The sequence below is a fragment of the Parasteatoda tepidariorum genome, chromosome 8, assembly GCF_982258835.1.
Source record: "Parasteatoda tepidariorum strain Cologne lab strain chromosome 8, Ptep-v5.0, whole genome shotgun sequence".
Lineage (NCBI taxonomy): Eukaryota > Metazoa > Arthropoda > Arachnida > Araneae > Theridiidae > Parasteatoda > Parasteatoda tepidariorum.
In genome coordinates this window covers 57,034,220-57,053,269 of record NC_141762.1, presented here as the reverse complement: position 1 = coordinate 57,053,269, position 19,050 = coordinate 57,034,220, and the positions used below count along the sequence as shown (strand labels likewise).

At 30.1% G+C, this 19,050-nt stretch overlaps 1 protein-coding gene across 4 annotated transcripts in view; it reads right to left on the bottom strand.

Moving 5' to 3' along the window:
* LOC107445423 (serine/threonine-protein kinase Chk1) overlaps positions 1–19,050 on the bottom strand; it is a 50,104-nt gene that overhangs the window by 16,959 nt on the left and 14,095 nt on the right. Inside the window, exons 2-6 of one of the 4 annotated variants that reach the window (XM_087150382.1) lie at positions 16,156–16,184; positions 9,590–9,690; positions 7,378–7,477; positions 6,012–6,135; positions 5,857–5,921 (exon numbers count right to left, since the gene is read on the bottom strand). In XM_087150382.1, the coding sequence (XP_087006508.1) occupies positions 5,857–5,921; positions 6,012–6,135; positions 7,378–7,477; positions 9,590–9,654 (354 nt within the window). In that variant the 5' untranslated portion in view covers positions 9,655–9,690; positions 16,156–16,184. Of the gene's footprint in view, positions 1–5,856; positions 5,922–6,011; positions 6,136–7,377; positions 7,478–9,589; positions 9,691–15,972; positions 16,281–16,475; positions 16,685–19,050 lie in introns of those variants that run through there. The other 3 variants (XM_071181341.2, XM_087150383.1, XM_071181340.2) reach the window with 3 other exon arrangements.

Below are 19,050 nucleotides of genomic sequence, written 5' to 3'. Positions count from 1 at the left end.
CAAATTTCAATTTTTAGTATTTCCTGATTAACAAAATAAAGCATTTTCCTGATAACAAATTATACTACAATAATATCTTGGAAATCATGCTAAAGTAAAAAATTAAACAAAATAGTTTAGTATATTATCAGAAAAAAAATCTACTTGGTATCATAAAGAGTAAAAGATAAAATGAAATAATTAGCGAATCACACGTGGTCAGATAATTAAAAATTTAATTTCACAACTAAGATAGTAGGACGACATTTAAGATACCGAGATATTTTAAGACCCTAAAAAAATTGGTTACGTATTCCACAGCTTTTTTTGTTCGGAACACATCTTTATCCACTTTGTAGTGACTTATAAAACATCAACACTATTTTAGATAATCTAAGTTGAAGTCACAAGAAACAAAAAAAAGAAGACAATCAATAATTTATATTCTTTTTTCAAAAAAATAGTATGCTAAGTAAATAATCAGCTGTTTTGCATTAAATAATTTTAAACAGCTGAATGTTTTTAATTTCTTAACAAGGTTTTATTCTTAGCTAGCAGACAATAATTCTTTAAAAAAAACTTGACTATAATTTGAAAAGGAAACCTAAATTAAAGAAAATCTAAATTAAAGTTCTAAAAAAATTATTAGTATATTAATGAAGAAATAATAAACGTAAAATGGAAAAGAATAAGAATTTTAAAATGTTAAAATTTTATTAAATAGTTGGTAAAATAGTTCTGCGATACACTTCCGGAAATTTCTTTTAAGATTAGGATGATATAGGGCAGGGGTTTCCAACTTACATGAGGCCGGGGGCCACAATTAAAAACATAAATTAAATGGCGGGCCACAACTTTGTCACAATTTTATGTTCACTTTGTCACAATTCTTTCATGTTTGAAGGAACATTAAATATTACTGTCAGATTTTTATCAAGTTTTACAAAACAAAAGTATTGAATTACAAATTAAAATAGGAAGTAGATTTTTAAAAATATTTAATTGCATATTAAAAAATTCGGGCTACAATAACTTTAACGTGCACCCATGCATTAAGCAATTAATGTGAAACAGATATCTAATAGTTAAGATATAAAACTTTAAAAAGGTTGGTATTAAAACTTACATAGTAGCACACAAAATTTTCGATGAAAAAATTGATATTTGTCTGCTGCAACCACCAGAGAATAGATATTGACATTTTAAATTTAAAATTTACAAATGTGTGTGTAAATAGTTTCGTCCAAAATGAGTGGTTTAAAAAAGTTAAATCAGAGAATTTCTTCGAGAAAATTTCTGATACACACATGCTAAATTATATTCACAAAATACAAAAAAATTAAATAAAAAAGAGCAACATACGCGATTATTTTTGTATTGAATAAATATTTTCTTGGATGCAAAACCTGAGAATTAATTTTTTTTTTTGCACCTTTGGTATGATAAATTTCACAGAAACGAAGAAATTAGGTTTTTATTTACGAGAAAAGTGTTTTAAACCCACATAGATTTTTTACGAAAATTGTCCGCAAAAAAATGACAACTAATGTATTTTAGTTCGCGGGCCACAAAAAATGGGCTCGCGGGCCGGATGCGGCCCCCGGGCCGCCAGTTGGACACCACTGATATAGGGTAAACCAACAAATGAAGGAGCATTTCATAGATATTTCTTAGAAATAAGATTTTAAACGTTTTAATTTAGATTGATTGGTAAGAGTAGCTTACTACCTAACAATAGGAAGTCCTTTAACAATGCATTTAGTTATCTGGTCTTTGAGTCTTCTCTGGAAAAAGTTTTGAATTTGTTAGTATCTGTTCAACGCCTTGTTTCTTTGACAAAATTATAAGGTCAGTGTTTGTTGTTATCCGTTTAAACTACAATTAATTGCATATAATAATGCTTTTTCTTTTCATTGTGAAAAAAAGAATTCGAAATATGGTCATTGAAGTTACGTTTTATTTATTTTAAGCATCATAACATAAGCAAGTACTGAGATTAGGGGGTGTTTATTAACTGGATTACAGAACAATGAAAAACCAATGTATAAACAAGTGTTCCTTTACTGGGATTTTTTCAAGTTAATGAAAATAAAAGAAAAATTTTAATTTTCTTGTACCTTTTGTCATATAATAAATCAAAATTATGTTAAAAATAAAAAAAAACAACTTCTAACCAGTGAAGGAACAGGCATGTTCCTTCACTGAGAATAGATTTCCCAGTGAATGAATAGTATGTGTGAAATATGATTTTACTTGGATAATTAGTAGTTCAGCGACATAGAGGACTCCTAAAATTCAGTTAATTGTATGGATAGTTCCTATAACTATTTCATTTAAATATGCAAATTTAATTGCTAAATTTATTTAAAGAATTATAATAATAATTAATTTATTATTTATCTTTATAAATGTAGTGATTAGTTATTACATCATACCTTAGACTCCTTAATAAACTATGTTTATTAACTAAATATAACAACTAAATATAATAATAAAAGCTTGAATGGAATCTTTGCAGGATTTTGTGCCAATAATTAGCTAAATTATTATCTTATTGTCGTCTTTAATGTCCTAACGGGAACTGGTAGGAAAAATCCATTTAAAGACAATTATCTAGGTGAAAAATGGGTGAAGTTTTTTTAAGGTGACATCCACCGATAACTCAGTGCAATGCGAAGATAATTTCAAAAGGCAAAACTTCCCTTAGAGAATAATATTCGAAATACTGGTTTTAAGAAATTCAGAGAATATTTAGGAGGGAAGTAGCCCTGGCATCCTTTTATAAAGTGATTGCATTTACAATGCGAATGAAACAAGAGTTGAATACTGCCCAAAAACGGGAAAAATCTGCGGCCTTAAAAATTATAAGGATTTATATTCTAAAGTACCTAGGAAAGAAAAAGTACCTCCATTGGTAGTTTTTCCTAACAGAAGAATTCGTAGAGATATTACAGAATCAGTCCCTGCTACATATTTCATTGGAAAAAGCTATTCATGAAATGAAACGATGACCGCAGCAACATTTTACAAATATATTGCAAATGTTTCTACCCATGGCTAATTAAAAATGCAATCAAATTCCTAATTTTGCTTCTTCTGGATAGGTATAAATCTCATATCAATTTGAAACTGAGCAAGTTTTGTTCCTCAAAACAAATTTTCTGGTTTAGTTTTCTACGTAATTCTTGGAAATCTCGTTAGATCTTGAAAACAAAAGAATTGTAAAACAATATGTCTAGAAAATTTTACATCCATTTTTAAATAAGATTTGAGGCATCAACTGATGAAGTTAAAATGCTTTTATGAAATGCGATATTTTTTCATTCGATGTAGAAAACGTTGACTGTAACAAATGCATGCAAAACAGACACCAAGAGTTAATGAGCAAGACAACTTATCGACAAAACACATGCTTCGAGAATAACGATGCGCTATTTTTTCAGAAGCTTGAGAAGGAAATCTCACAAGTTATGCTGCAAATTTTTGAAGGAACATTGACAGAAAAGTTTAATCTCCCAAATATCCAATAGCCTGCGCTTTTCTCAATATTGAAGAATTTATTTCAAAAAGAACAATTGTATAATCAAATTTTGGCTCTGAAGCTGAGACAACTAACATTAATAATGAAAGTATCTTGAAAACCGATTTTGAGATAAGTCCTCTTGAGGCATTGTTAGTTGCAAAAACGATTGGTTTCATAAGTAACTACTAGATATAAGTCAATGAGAGATGGGTTTTACTCAAACTTCGAAACTCCTTTTTCTCATTTATTATCCAGTGAGGAATTCTAGAAATGGAACTGGAAAATCAAAAGAAATTTCGAAGATGCATTTACATTGGCCAAAAATTTGGAAAAAAGAGGAAGGTTAAATCAAAAGAAAAAGATATAAATTACTCATGACGAAGAGAAAAAAAATACTTAAAAAGATTTAAAAAAAGCTTAAAAAATATGAGGAAAAGATTAAACAAAAAAATGATCGAATTATAATAATAATAAAAACATCATCAGATTACACAATGATAAACATTCATAATTTAGAACGGACTATTAAACTGTGAGAAAAAATGAAAAACATTTTTTTAAAATTATGTATTCAAACATATTTTACTTTCCATTCCATGACTGAAAAAAAAGTAAAATTTTCCACATTAACTATGGTTATATGTCGTAATTCCAAGAAAAATCTTGTTTTTAGACATTTGTGTGGCCTATGGATTCCTGACGAGCATCAAACATTATCAAAATTAAGTGTTCATTCTCTGGAAAATTTAGTGTTTATTCACTGGTAAGAACTGTTCCTTCACTTGGTCATCTTACTACTTATTATTTAAACCACCAAAAGCTTAAAACAATATTATGTAAGTTATCTAACTTTTTTTTACATAATTTGCATTTAATAACAAATATGTCGAAACCATCATTTAGCTAAAATTACAAATTTTGAAATTTTTATGATTTTTTTTTAAAGGCAAGCTAAGCTTAAGTGTTCCTTCATTGTTTAGTTTACCCTATAAGATGTTGAGAAATTTGCGATGTTGTGAGAGATGTTTAAAAATGTTGACTACGTATTTTTATTAATATTTATAAAATATATATTCAAGAAATTGATAAATATATTATTCCAAATCTATGCATACGTATGTATATTATTGAAATTGTATCAGTTATTGAAAAACAAAATAAAAAAAATAAAAAATAAGCAAATTAAATAAGCACAATCTGGTGTATTCTATCAGAAGCACGCTTTTTTAAAACTAGACATTTGTTGAATAAAGTGTTTTTTATTCAAAATTCTTTACTAAATTGCAAATAAATTATTAAATGACTAAAAAAGAAACATCGTATTTTATAGTGTGAAAGAAATAAAAATAAAAAGATTAGCAAACGATTATTAGCGAAAAAAATATGAATGAAATTTTACGCTACGCGCGCGAAGTCAAGTTCCTCCCAAGTTTATCACATTTTAATATTAATCGCCCCAATTGGTTATTTCTTCATTGTCGCCAAATTATTTTTTTAAAAATAATTAATTTTAATTTTTCTCAACTTCTAATAAATAAAAACAGTTGAAACTTTAGATTTTTCAATTGAAAAATATGTAGATTAATATGGTATAAAAAAATGTATACCTTATAATTCAATATTTTTTCATCATCACTTTAATTAAATAATAAAAAATAATAAATAATTATTAAAAATTATTTTTTGCATGAAATTATCTTTGGGTAAATGAGTTTTATGAGTAGGTGCAATTTTTTTTGAATTGCTTCATTAGTTTTGAAAATATGACTGAAAACGCAAAAAGCGAAATTAACATTAAGGGGTACGAACTTTGAATCGCTCTCCTGACCAAACTATGGGGACCACATTTCCCAGATTGCGGCTACCCCCTATATTTTGAAGATAAGAAATCCAAATATGTAAAAAAAAATGCATGTTTATTCAGAGAAAGCACGTTTTTGTGTCTGATTTCGTAACTTAATTAATAGTTAGCACTAATTAATTAGCATATTTGAGGTCACCCCCAGGAACCATTAAGATTGACACTTAGTTCGTGAAAATCCGATCATTAGAACGAAAGTTATTCAGGGTGATTCGTTTTTTTTTGCGGACTGTACATGCCTCAGAAATTTGTTAATTAGAGTGGCATTCCCATTTTTTGTGTTTTGTGTTCCCATACGAAGCAAAACTCTTTTGACACTCTCATAAGCCGACATACACTTATCAAACAAACTACTATTTTCATGATCTGGAAATTTAACTACTCAACACGATTAAGTAGTTCTGTAATAGATTAAACTAAAAAATAGATATGAAAATATGTTAAACAAACTATTCACAGAAATTAAAATTTAAAAAATATATATTTAACTTACTACACCATTTAATATTTGAAGAAAATATTTTTGTGCAACTGAATGGGGCATACCAACATCAGGCTCTAAAAAAAATAATTAATAAGATTCATTAATAGATGCTAATTTATAAAAAATGTTTAATACTTTAAAAACAGCTGCAAAATTTCACTAACCAATTCTGTCAAATAATTCTCCACCCATTGCATATTCCAGAAAAATGTAATGAATAGGTTCTTCTTCACGATGACCAAAAAATTTAACTATATTTTCATGATTCAGTCTACGGTGAATAAAAACCTAAAAGTAAAAATTTATATCATGAACTTTTTTTCTTAATTATACAAACAGATTCAAATATTACTTAATACAGTTTATTGCTATTATTATTGTTCTCATAGAGAATTAAGTAATAATTTTGGATCGTTATATATGGAGCAGAATAATTTATAAAAAATGGTTGCCCTATGAATCTAGAATAATAATAGTAGGTACCTATAAAGAGTTAATGAAATAACGACTGTCCGTCTATTTTCTTATTAAAGGACAATAATTTGAATTAAAATATATCTCATCTTAATTTATAATAAATGTGAATTTAAATTTTCTCCCTCTTTCTCAAGAATAATTTTGAATTCTTTTTTTTTTCAATCAATCTTTCTTATTTCAAGTTTACAATTTCAAGTTTACAAATATGGTTAAGAAGTTGATTGTTATATCAGAAAAAGCACTGATGCCAACTAATGAAAAATATTGAGAAGGAACAGTTAAAAATGGATTTAGCAAACAAAAAGAGATTACTCTTAATAGGAAGCAAGAATTTTGAACAGTTTAACTGAACTTTACTATTTGAATTTCATAATTTAAGGATATTTTTCTAGAACCAGTCATAATTTTATTTTTCATGAGCTTTACATACAATGATTCCAAATGCATAAAATATTTATTACAAGACTGCCTTGAAAATATCAATATTTTTTAGATAGCTTTGATATATTTATATTTTTCAGAAATCAGACAGATTTAGCAATATCATTCTATAGTTTCCACACTATTCAATTCCTCATTAATATTTAAAACTTAGTAAAATTTTAATAATCAAATATTAAAAAAAAGGTTTTTTTATGGTTTAAAAACCTTCAAAAATGAAAAAATATAATTTTAAACATTATTACATTACAAAAAATGCTATGAATCTAAACCAGACTTGAAGTTGTCTACAAATGAAATATAATTCCTATTATTTAGAACTGCCAATGAACTGTGCTCTTTAAAAATTATTGGATCTAAGCTTATGAGAAAGGTATATAACAGATGCTTAAGAGAAAAAATTTAATCATGTGAATTCTTTTGAATATTTTCTTTTAAGTTACGGAGTAAACACAATAGGATTCTACAAACAGAAATTGTTGCAAATGCAGAATTCATTTAAACAGACAATATTAATTTGTATAAAGCTTTTATTAAAAAAAATATTATAATGATCAAATGCTTTAAAAATTATGATTTCACAAATTGAATTTGTAACATTATGAGTATTACCTCTTTTTGAATATTATTTGCAGCGCCTGCTTCTTTCCTTGTATCAAGTTTTTTCACAGCCACTACTTCTTTAGTACTCATATTCATAACAAGTTGAACCCTGAAAGAATTTATATGCAATTTATAAGTAAATTTAGTTCAAAGAATAAATATTTAAAATATAACTTATAGATTAAATTTACAAAGCTAAAACTAGATATACAAAATTAAATTGTATGATAGAAATTATCATATAAGCACTTTAAAATCTCTTAAAAATTCCTTTTGCCTGTAACAAATTTAATTTCATCATAATAATCTTCTAATGCTTCAATACATTACACAATAGAGCAAAAGATAAATTACAACAGTTAGGATTTAATTTCATTTGTTTTTCCAAACCAAAAAGAAAGAAAAAAGAAAAAATGAAATTTTATAGAATTGAATATTGACAATATTTGATACACTGATTTTTCTTTTGGATATATTTCTAATATATGATGTTAGAATAAATAAAATGTACCCAAAATATGAAATACGTGAACATTAAAATTGGATAAAAAAATTCAATTCATAAAGACTTGAAATATAGTCACGGAGTTGTTGAATCTAAATGTGGGCATGCACTGAGTCTTAAAGTTAAACAGTTCATTTTAAAATCTTTAAAAGAATTTAAACAAAAATTCCAATCAGAGTCCATTCATTGTTTCTGAAGCCTTGACTAAGTAATAATTAAGAAAATCATCATTGACTTGCATTTCGTATAAAAGGAAATCAAATTTTTAGAATCTGCACTGAGAACTTCAATTTATTAGTCAATATATTAGAAAAAAATATCAAAAGTATAACCCGAATTTCAAAAGTCTCAGCCAAAAACAAATCATAGCATTTTTTTATGATTTTTTTTTCATAGAAAAAGAATCATTTTATAGTTGGGAAGGAATAAATGAGCAATGAATGGGAAAGAAAATAAAAAATTTAGATATTTTATCATCTTTGTGGAAAAGAAATAGGAATAGGTTGGTAGGAATTTTTGATAACTTCTAGACTAGAGCAGAAATATAAGGATAAACATAAAGTAACATTTGATGCTTTTTTTTTTTTTTTTTTAAGATTCCATTTTTTGAATAATGTTTAATTTTAAAATAAACATCATTCTCTAAGTCTTTTATTTTTAAATAAAAGAATTTTTACTCTAACTTGTTTTCTTACTGTTGCGATCGTAATCATTCAGAAAAAAAGGATTGCAGTAGAAGATAAGTAATTATTTAAATCCTTTAATTCTACTTTATTTTTATACAGCAGGTTTTGCAGGTTTTTTGTAGAATTTGGAGAAGGGGGAGGGAGGCTAACCCGTTCATTGCCAACCGAGTGCAGATAATATACTATAACATTTATATCATTGAAGAGTAGTAATCTATGAAGATAAAATCAAAGTTGAATTTTTTTTATTTAGTTATTAAATTTTACAATAAGTTCATTTTAATAAACAATGTGTTCATGTTATTCTCATGAGAAAATATATTTTATGCATATATAGTTGGATGATTATATGCATTTTGCTATAATCATCCAATTGTTTTATAACACCAACTGTAGGAAACAATTTCATGTTGCGATATCATGTGGTTTGGCAAAGAACATGTTAATTCATATTTTACAGAAGTTTCTTTCAGGCTTATATTATCTCTCTTGTTACTAACATTATCTGAATTTAACATAATTCGAATTGGTTATGTGATGCATCTAACAGAAATTACTATAATCCAATAAAAAATACAGGATTAGTTCAGAAAAATTCCTTTTAACATTATTTTTAGAATCAAGGGGAATATATATTTTTCTTTTCAGTAGAAAAAATCATTCGCCAAAACACAATTTGTTTCAACAAATAAGCAATTTTATTGCATTTGGCAAGGTGGTGAATGTTCAATGCAAGCCCTAGATTTAGAGATTTTGCTGTTCAACAAACTGAGCCATAAGAATCATCTTTTCTTTTCTAAGATTTGTAGCTCTTCATTTTTTAATTTATAAAAAAAAAAATTTAATTCTTTTTCAGCAGAGTGTTAGGTAAAAATTGGTATTCTTTGCTACATCAATAACTGTGCCATGTTGCAGAAAGCTTTTGATCCAATTTGATTTTTGATTTTGATACATACAGAAAGCTTTTTATTTCATACAACTCTGTACCTATATTCAAAAAGGTTTATAAAAATAATATGAAAAAACATACTCCCCATAAGCACCTTCCCCTAATATCTGTACTATGTTCCATCCTTCCACAAATTCTTTACCCATGTCCTTTTTTTCTTTTTTCTGTTATAGAATTTACATCTACAAATAGAAAAATAGAATACAGTATACTCTCAATACCTCAAAGTTGGAAGAGAAGCAAAAAAAAATTCGAGATAGCAAGCTTTAGAAATAACAAGTTCAGAACTAAACATGTTCTAAAAAGTAAAAAAATATATGTTAAAATATTACTCTAAAAAGTAGAGTCATTAAGCATAATAACTACTATTACAGGGTTCCCACTCTATGATGAGATTGAAATTCAAGGACTTTCCAGGACTTTTCAAGGACCTCAACAAAATTTTCAAGGACCTTAATCTAAGACCAATTTTAAAAATTATTCTCTTCTATTTTACTAGAAGCAACAATGCTTGTTATGGCAATAATTAATTTCAAATATAATACCTAAATGCTTTGCCTATATAGAGAGAAGAGAGTATATGTATTATGGACTAAAATTTATATTTCTTTAAAAACAACCCTACTGGTTTTACATATTAATTCACAAAATCATTTTCAGCACAATCTATAACTATTGGTAATGAGGTGTTAATGGTGAAATCCTTTAATCCTGTGTATTTCCATGTGAAGGCTGCATGAAAGACAGAGCTAAATCTTAGGTATTCCACATTTCATGACTATTCCATAACCCCCTCCTCTCCTCTATTAAACATCGTTTCTGAAATTATTAATCCATAATTTACACAACCTTCTCTAAATGTTATGCAGCAACAATTCTTTCTGAAAATAAAAATTAGAAGGAACGTATCCCATTTTCACCATGTTTAAAAGCATTATTCGTTATGTGTAATCCACAACTGCCAATGAATATGACCTGGTGGGAATATTTCTCTTTTAATTCACACTGAAGCTTCTAATAGAATTTTCAATTGACATAGGGTCCATCCATGGATAATTGAAGTATTTTAGAGAGCTTTTAACCATCATCCATGCATTTGTAAAAAGAGGACAAAATATTTTCTGCAGTTCCATGACCCATAAATTGGGAGGTAAGATACTTAGTGCAAACTTTATTATCAATTTATTACCATAATGTCAATCTGCTTAGATTGTAGAGACTGATTTAACGTCTCATCAAAGAGTACAGTGTAGCAATCAACATTCTTCAGCTCATTTATAAGAATCCCTTTGAAGTTTAGTGCCAATCCAAAGGAGTCCAAATAGGCTCACTTTGTGGCACTACAAAAAAATTGTCTCGCTATACAGCTATCAGCAAACATTTTGGAGAACAATTTACTAATCCCTTCACAGGAGTTACATGAATAATTACTAGTGATGCACTTCAGACTCCAGAGAATTTCAGCATCAAGCACATTCCTTTTGACCAGATAAGAAGACAATGTTACCTCGGCCACTAAAGTTTCTGTTTCACATGGGGCACACGATGCTGAAGGAGTATTTACACCAGATGAATTAGATGTTCATGTCTTTGGAAAAAGAGAACTCAGGGCATGAGACTGCTTTTTTGTTTTACCTTTCTTTGATGTGTGATTTCAGAGCAGATTCTTCCATTTTCGCGATATCGATCTCCTTCATGCATAATCGGCACTTGGCTCTGAACTTCTTTTCGGGCATCGATAAAATCCATTCTTTATAAGCTTGATTATCCATCCATTGGGGATTAAAATAGCACTTCCCAGGCATAACTAGTCTAAACTACATAACACAAATACGAAGCCGTGCCTTTGCGAATACGCTTTAGAATAAAGTTTTGAAATGACGCAAACGTAAGGACAAGTGCGGATGGTAAAACGGCAAATTTATTGAAAACTACAAGGTACATATTGTAACGAAATTCGAGAGTATTCCAGTTTCGATAAGAAAAAAGATCTAAGCATATGTGACAGAAGATGAAGTGGAGTCTCGCCCCGAACGCATTGATTGTCTGCTGTGCTCCACGCGCTTGGCAGACACCAAGACGCTAGGGGCGGTTAGAAACGGTGACGTTAAAAACCACGTGAGAGAGCTTGGGAACAAAACAGAAAGATCCGCGGGTGTTTTATAAAGAGAGCTGCCGGCAGTATTGGACAAATTCAAGGACCTATCAAGTTTTTCAAGGACCTAAGACGTTTTTCAAGCACTTTCAAGGACCTAAATTTAGCAAAAAAAAATTCAAGGACTTTCAAGGACTCTCAAGGACCGTGGGAACCCTGTATTAAATATGTATATAATGATAGTTGACTATAAGTCTAAATACAACAATGATAAATTAATTTTTAAAAGTAGGACAAAAATAATTTTACATTAAATAGAAAAGAATTGGTTTACAATAAACTCACTTCGTTATTTCTCTATTTCAAAAAAATTTTCCTATTTTCACAATTTCTATTTCGACAAAAATCACATAACAAGGTTTTGAGAAGAAACTCTAATAACATAGGAATTTAAATTAACATTAGGCAGATATATAATGTCAAGAGGAAATATATTTTTTTGATATAACAAGGTTGAACTGTATTTAACTCATTACTGATCATTATTAAATTTCTCAATAAAAATTCGGCAATCTAAAATAAATACAGGGATGCTACTCGCAAAATATCAAATTGTCTCACCAGAAATTGCATTTCGTCTCAGTTAAAATCTCTTTTTGGCTCAGTTTGTCTCAGCTAAAATTATTTTTTTCACTCAGTTTATCTCAGCTAAAATGATTATTAATCAGGATAACAATATAAAGATAATTTTCAGGATCCATAAAACCATTAATAGCATACTAGGAGTACTACAATTATACACACATTCACTATTGCTAGGATTTTAAAAAACCTGCATATGATTGATTATAAGAGTCCACAAAATTGTTTTATGGACTCTGTTGTTTTCATATATATTGCATTTATCATTTATGCCAATGAATAGTATCTGTTCCAGAATTTTACAAAGTAAATTTTAACTTTCTTATTTTTTAAAATATAATGGTGTTAACTTTCTAAAAAGAAATATCTATTTAGTTTCAGTAATTCAAAAGGGAAAATACCCATTTTATTTCAAATTTCATCTCAAAATATATAACTATTCAGTTACAATGAAAGGTCTACAGATTTCAATAATTAAAAGAGAAATTCAGTAATTAAATAATGAGAGTTTAAGAAAATGCAAATAACACAAAAAAAACACTCTTTGATAGAATTCAGGAGGTGCAGTGAAATTTTGAAATATTTTAGGTCGGAATTTTTCAAGAAAATTTTAGGGAGCACTTAATAGCCAAAAATTAGCATATATACATTTTTATATCAAAACAGAAATATTTAAAAACTATTATAAACAATTTAAAAAGACACATATAAATATAATTTTCTTTCTAAAATGACTTGCATCCTTTATTAAGAATAAAAGTAAACTTTTTAGTTTATTGGCATTGACTAGTAGATTGTACTTTCTTGCATTCACAAGATTAGTTAGTTGACTATGTTCTTTTAATTTGTATAGCTAAATATACAATCATAAAATGTGATTATGAATGCACTTAGTAATTGTTTAAATGCAACAACTGTAGAAAAATATATCACATCTTTACAGTAACTAATTCAAGAAAAAACTTAATTCTACTTCTTTCTAGAATCGTGCAACTGGATTTTAAAATTGCGTGAATATGAATTGCGATTTTGGGTTTTAAAATCGCGTGAATATGAATCGCGATATTGAATTACAAAATCGTGTGAATATGAATCACGATATTGGATTTTAAAATAGCGTGAATATGAATCGCGAATTTTGGATTTTAAAATCGCGTGAATATGAATCGCGATATTGGATTTCAAAATCGCGTGAATATGAATCACGATATTGGATTTTAAAATCGAATTAACATGAATCGCGATTTTTGATTTTAAAATCAAGTGAATATGAATCACGATATCGGATTTTAAAATCACGTGAATATGAATCGTGCGGTTGGATTTTAAAATCGCGTGAATATGAATCGCGATTTTGGATTATAAAATCATGTGAATATGAATCACGCTGTTGGATTTTAAAAACACGAAAATGCAAATCACGATATTGGATTTTAAAATCGCGTGAATATGAATCACTTGAATATGAATCGCGCAGCTGGATTTAAAAAACACAAATCACGATATTGGATTTTAAAATCGCGTCAATATGAATCACTATTTCGGATTTTAAAATCGCGTGAATATGAATCACGATTTTAAATTTTAAAATCACGTGAATAAGAATAGCGCTGTTGGATTTTAAAAACGCGAAAATACAAATAGCGATATTGAATTTTTAAATTGCGTAAATAAGAATCACGATGAATAATTTTTAGATCACGTGAATACGAATCGCAATGAGTAATTTTTAAATAGCGTACAAATACGAAAAACGGGATCTGATATTACAACTGCGTGATAACGAATCGCAATATTGGATTTAAAAATGCGTGAATACGAATCGCGACGTTGGATTTTAAACTCGCGGGAATACAGATCGCGATATTGAATTTTTAAATTGAGTGAATAGGAATTGCTAGTACGATTTTTAAACAGCGTAAAAAAAGTCGCAACACATAAGTTTTAAATAAGTTAAATACGAAAATCGATGATTGATATTAAAATCGTCTGATTAAAAATCGCGATTTTAGCATATTCCAGCGCAATTCCTAATATTTAAAATTCCGAAAATCAGCCAAACGAAAAAAAAAAATCATATATCGGTGGTCGAAACGAAACACTTTAGACTCCTTTCCACTCTATAGCGGAAGTCGCGGGAATCCGACTATCGTTCCGGCGGCTTGGGTTTCTCTAATTGGACTCCCTAAAAATTTTAGTTTTTGGAACATGGTCGAAAATTTTAAAAATTGGGAGAAAAAAGCGCTTTTTCGTGGAAGTCTTTCATCCCTTGGAGACGTGAACGGCAAAATGATCTCCAATGACTCACGGCAATGCGGATTAATATTTGAAACTGAATTCAGGTTTGCCAAATTTTGGACGTTTTGTCTCAGAATGGCGCAGCTTTGGCAGAAACTGAGCTGAATGTCGCAAAATGGCGCAGTTATGCCGTTTTGTCTCAGTTTGTCGCAAATGGCGCAGGCGTAGCATCCCTGTAAATATTATCAGAGCATTCCGAAAAAATGTTTGATTAATGAACAGCACTTTTATTTAATGCTAACTATTAAACAAGTTAGAAGATTCTCAAACTCAAAAACAATTCAATGAACATTTATAATTGGAAGATTTTAAAAAATGACATTAGGTCAATAACTTAACTCAAAAGCTGAAGTTGTAATTTCTAGAAATTCGATTTCATATTACTATTACTGCAAAACTTCAACTATTTTCCTTTCTTTTTTTCATTTCTTTCTGTTATGGGTATTTTTATAATAATGCAGCATTTTAAAAAACATTTCTGATACATTAACTTTTTTAATGCTTTATGGATAGTTTTTTCCAGAAAATATTATTTTTATCATTGAAGTTTTGTTTTAAGGATTAAGACAATGTTTTTTCTATGTCTCTTTTAACAACTTCAGTTTTTTTAATAGCTGTTACTCCGTTTTTTACTTATCTAAATTACAGAGAGAGAGTTAGCGAGAAGAGATACAAGAAAAGCTCTTTTCCAAATGATAAGAAATAAATTTTGTGCAATTTACAGTCCACTTCTATCTATTTATTGAGCGATTACATATTTACCAGAGCATCGACAAAGATTTATATCAAAATCACAAGCAAAATAGAATATGTATGCTTCTTGCTTAATCTATATAGATTTTATGAATATAACACAATTCAATTAATAAGTTTTACGTAAATAAATTTATCTGTTTGGTTTCAGAGGCTTTTTAAAAAAAAAAGCTTGATTTTCTCCTACTTTTCCATGTCTGACTCAATAAAAAATAATTACTTTTACATCCAATACTAAGTTATATGATCTTCATACTGCTGTTAGACTAAAATATTATTCTCCAAGCTTTAAATAGCCTTTTAACAATATAAACATATAAAATGTTTCAGAAATTCAGAACACGCTTCCTTTGACTTACTAAAATTTCCATGCAAATTTTGACAACAAAAAAAAACTTACAAATAATAAATTAACACCAATTTCTTAAGTGTACACACAATTGAGAGATGGAAAACTGGTCATTATTATTAGTAACTCCACAGCAGAAAAAAATTTATTTACTAATAGCTGCTAAATAACCACACAATTTTGCCACTATATGCACATGTATGGTGGTTATAAAGTCTATGTTCTGAGGCATCTCACTACAAAATTCAAACAGTTTTCTTCATTTGCTAAAACAACTGTAAATTCCTTTGTTAAAAATAAGTAAATGATTATTTACTATGTTTATACCTTGACCATTGTACTATAATCACAATGAAGGTTTACATTGACAGATTTGACACCTCATCTTAGAACAGTTTTACTTTTTTATTTAACAAAACAATAAATACAACTTAGAAAATATCCTAAACAAAAGTAAAGAAAAGACATTTTCTAACCAAACAAAATGGAAAAATAAATGGCAAGTTTCACCTGTTTTGAAACTATAAAAACTTGATTAGGAAAACTAAAAAAGCATTTTTAATTAATTATTTTTCCCGCCATGCACAGGACAAGGCTGTTTTGTTTTGGGATTGGATTGTGACGGAAATATTACCGCGAGACTATTTCTGGACATTTTTGGACATGGGAAAAAAGTTAGTTAAATGGATTATCTTAAGGGCTATTTTCACTGTGTATAAATAACGCATTTCCGAATACCACCGAAAGAAAATGAGTACCAGATAGGAGAAATAAAAAATTACTGCGAAATGTTCTTGAATCGGGATTTTTATTTTTGCATGAATACTTACTTAATTGGTACCTTGATATATAAAGCAGAAACAGTGTGAGAACCTTATTGGTACACCCCAAAAACACTCACAAATCTGACGCTCCCTCTTAACGGTGATGGCAGCAGCAGGATGATGAGAGCAGCGAGAATGCTCCGTAAGTTAGGACAGTTAAAAAAACACGAACACTGGACGCTATTTTTCTTGGCGCTCATGCAAAATGTGCAGAAACATTCGACTACGTATAAAAGACAACTGACACTCTCTGGAAACATTACTCGTCACTCACAAAAACATCGGCCAAACTATTTTTCGTTCAGATCTCCTAATTTGCACTCCGGATTTTTTTTCAATCCAGTGTAAATGTCTTTTAGATAAACAGCATGAGCATACGTAAATCACCTTGATGTGCGAATTGCCTACAGTAAGAATGATCCATAATTTTCTTGGATCATGAGATTCGCATGCAATGAAATCACGCATAAATGCGCATGAACGAGCATGTAGTTCAAAAACACTCACAGGCGGACAATTAGTTGCTGTGAGATTTGTTGTTGCAGTTGTGGCACTTCATTCACGTCGCACTAGAGCTGCGCAATGGGCTATTGGCGAGTGTCTGGGAAGCATCCCTAAGGATGATCTGAAGACATGCCATCACAATTTTGATCCTCTGCAGAGGGGATGGCATCCCCTCTTCGGTAGCCCGGCGAACTGCACGCGAGGTCGAGCACTTTACGGTAGAACAGTTCAGCAAGGACCAATACCGCACACCCTCTGTCCCTACGCAGACTAATCCAAGTGGTCACCCACCCGCACACTGACAGCAGCCAGTAATGCTTGACTTTGGTGATCAGCAGGGAACCGTGTCTTTAAGATCAGTCCACTGCAGGACGGCAGTGAGATTTTTTCCGCATGCAACAACTTTTTCCAGTAAAAATAAGCAGAAGGTATATATTTACTCTCAAAAAACTCTGATTCAGTTTACTTATCTACGAATTCGCGTCAGCATATTTTTCAGTTAAATGAGAATGATGCCTTAAAGCCACGCAATGAGAATGTGACGTCCCCAACTTGAGGGACTATTCACACTGCATGCAATTCACGAACTTGCAATCGTAATTGTAGAAAGAAAATTTGGCGTGTAAATTTTTCCCCCGAGAATATTTTTCGCCCTTGACCCCTTTTCCTCCTCGTATCTGTGTCCGTTTAAACCACCCTCTCTCTTTCACTTCTGATGAATCATAAGAAGAGTCATGAAAGTAAGATAGTTCCCGCTGCATGTAAAAATTAGCGAATAGGACCATTCTGATTGAATGCGGTTCGCATACTTCTGATCACCGTAGTAAAAAATTGAGAAATTTATTGGTGAGTTTTAAGCTGGAAAATATTCTCAACTAATCATATTCTCCGCCTGATATGCGTGACGCGGTTTTTTCGTTACTCGTAATTCAAAATGAAGTTGCAGTTTATTTACGTCGCACTCGAGCTACACAATGGGCTATTGGCGACGATCTGGGAAAGATCCCTGAGGATGATCCGAAGACATATCATCTCAATTTTGATCCTCTGCAGGGGATGACATCAAAGAAACTCAAACATTAAAGAAAACTAATTTAATCGGAAACAAGTGGAATACAAAGTATTTACAGGGTGGTACTGAAATTAAGGGACAAAACTTTGAGGCATGTTAGTGCCCACTAAAACAAACAATGTGGGTGGAAGTGAAGCGTTGAGGCACAAGTACAAAAAAATAATGCATGAAAGAAAAAAATATATATTTACGACGTCGTCGCTAAATGTCTTTTTCATAGAAATGTTTTCTATATTTTTTTATAAATTCTCATACTCAAAACATGTACCCAATTTTGCATTTACGACTATCAATGCTCAACTCCTTGGTCTTAAATCCTTGGTAGTAATTTTGAACCAAAACCAGAAGACAGGGAACTGCTGGATCCTTCATCGGGACAAACTAGCCTTCGTGGAGGACATTTCTTGACGGAACTAATTCTCGTTTTTTTTTGTTGCATGGGAACTAAAACCACGAAAACCTTCCATGGTTATCCAGATGGTAAGAGAATTCCAACCCATGATCCGTTAACCACTGAGGATATTTTGCGTTAGCACTGTGGTCGGAGCGAGTCAGAGGCAGAGAGAGTAACAACCAGTCATCGCTGGGATTCGAATCTGGGGCACCTCACTCACCTTACCACCTTAACAGTATTGGTGGAGTGACTGGCGAACAGATTCAAATACGCCAGGATTTTGACGAATGCGTGCAGCAGCACAGGAAAGTCAAATGACGAGTTTTTCAATGGATTCTTGAAAATGAGGGCCTTCAAGCATCCCTATAGTAAAAAATCGAGACTCTATAAAGCTATCGTGGTGGGTGGCCATCGGACTGGCCCACCCCAAGTAGCCCAAAAGTAACATCCAGATAATTGCTTCTATACTGAAATGGGTTGGCACACCATCATGCTGAAATCACATTTGATTGAAAACGCCAATCTAAACTCCATGGAGCAATTCCGGTACCACCTGTTTCAAAAAGATCCAATTATAACTGACAAAGTCAGTCAATCACGTTGCCAAGCAA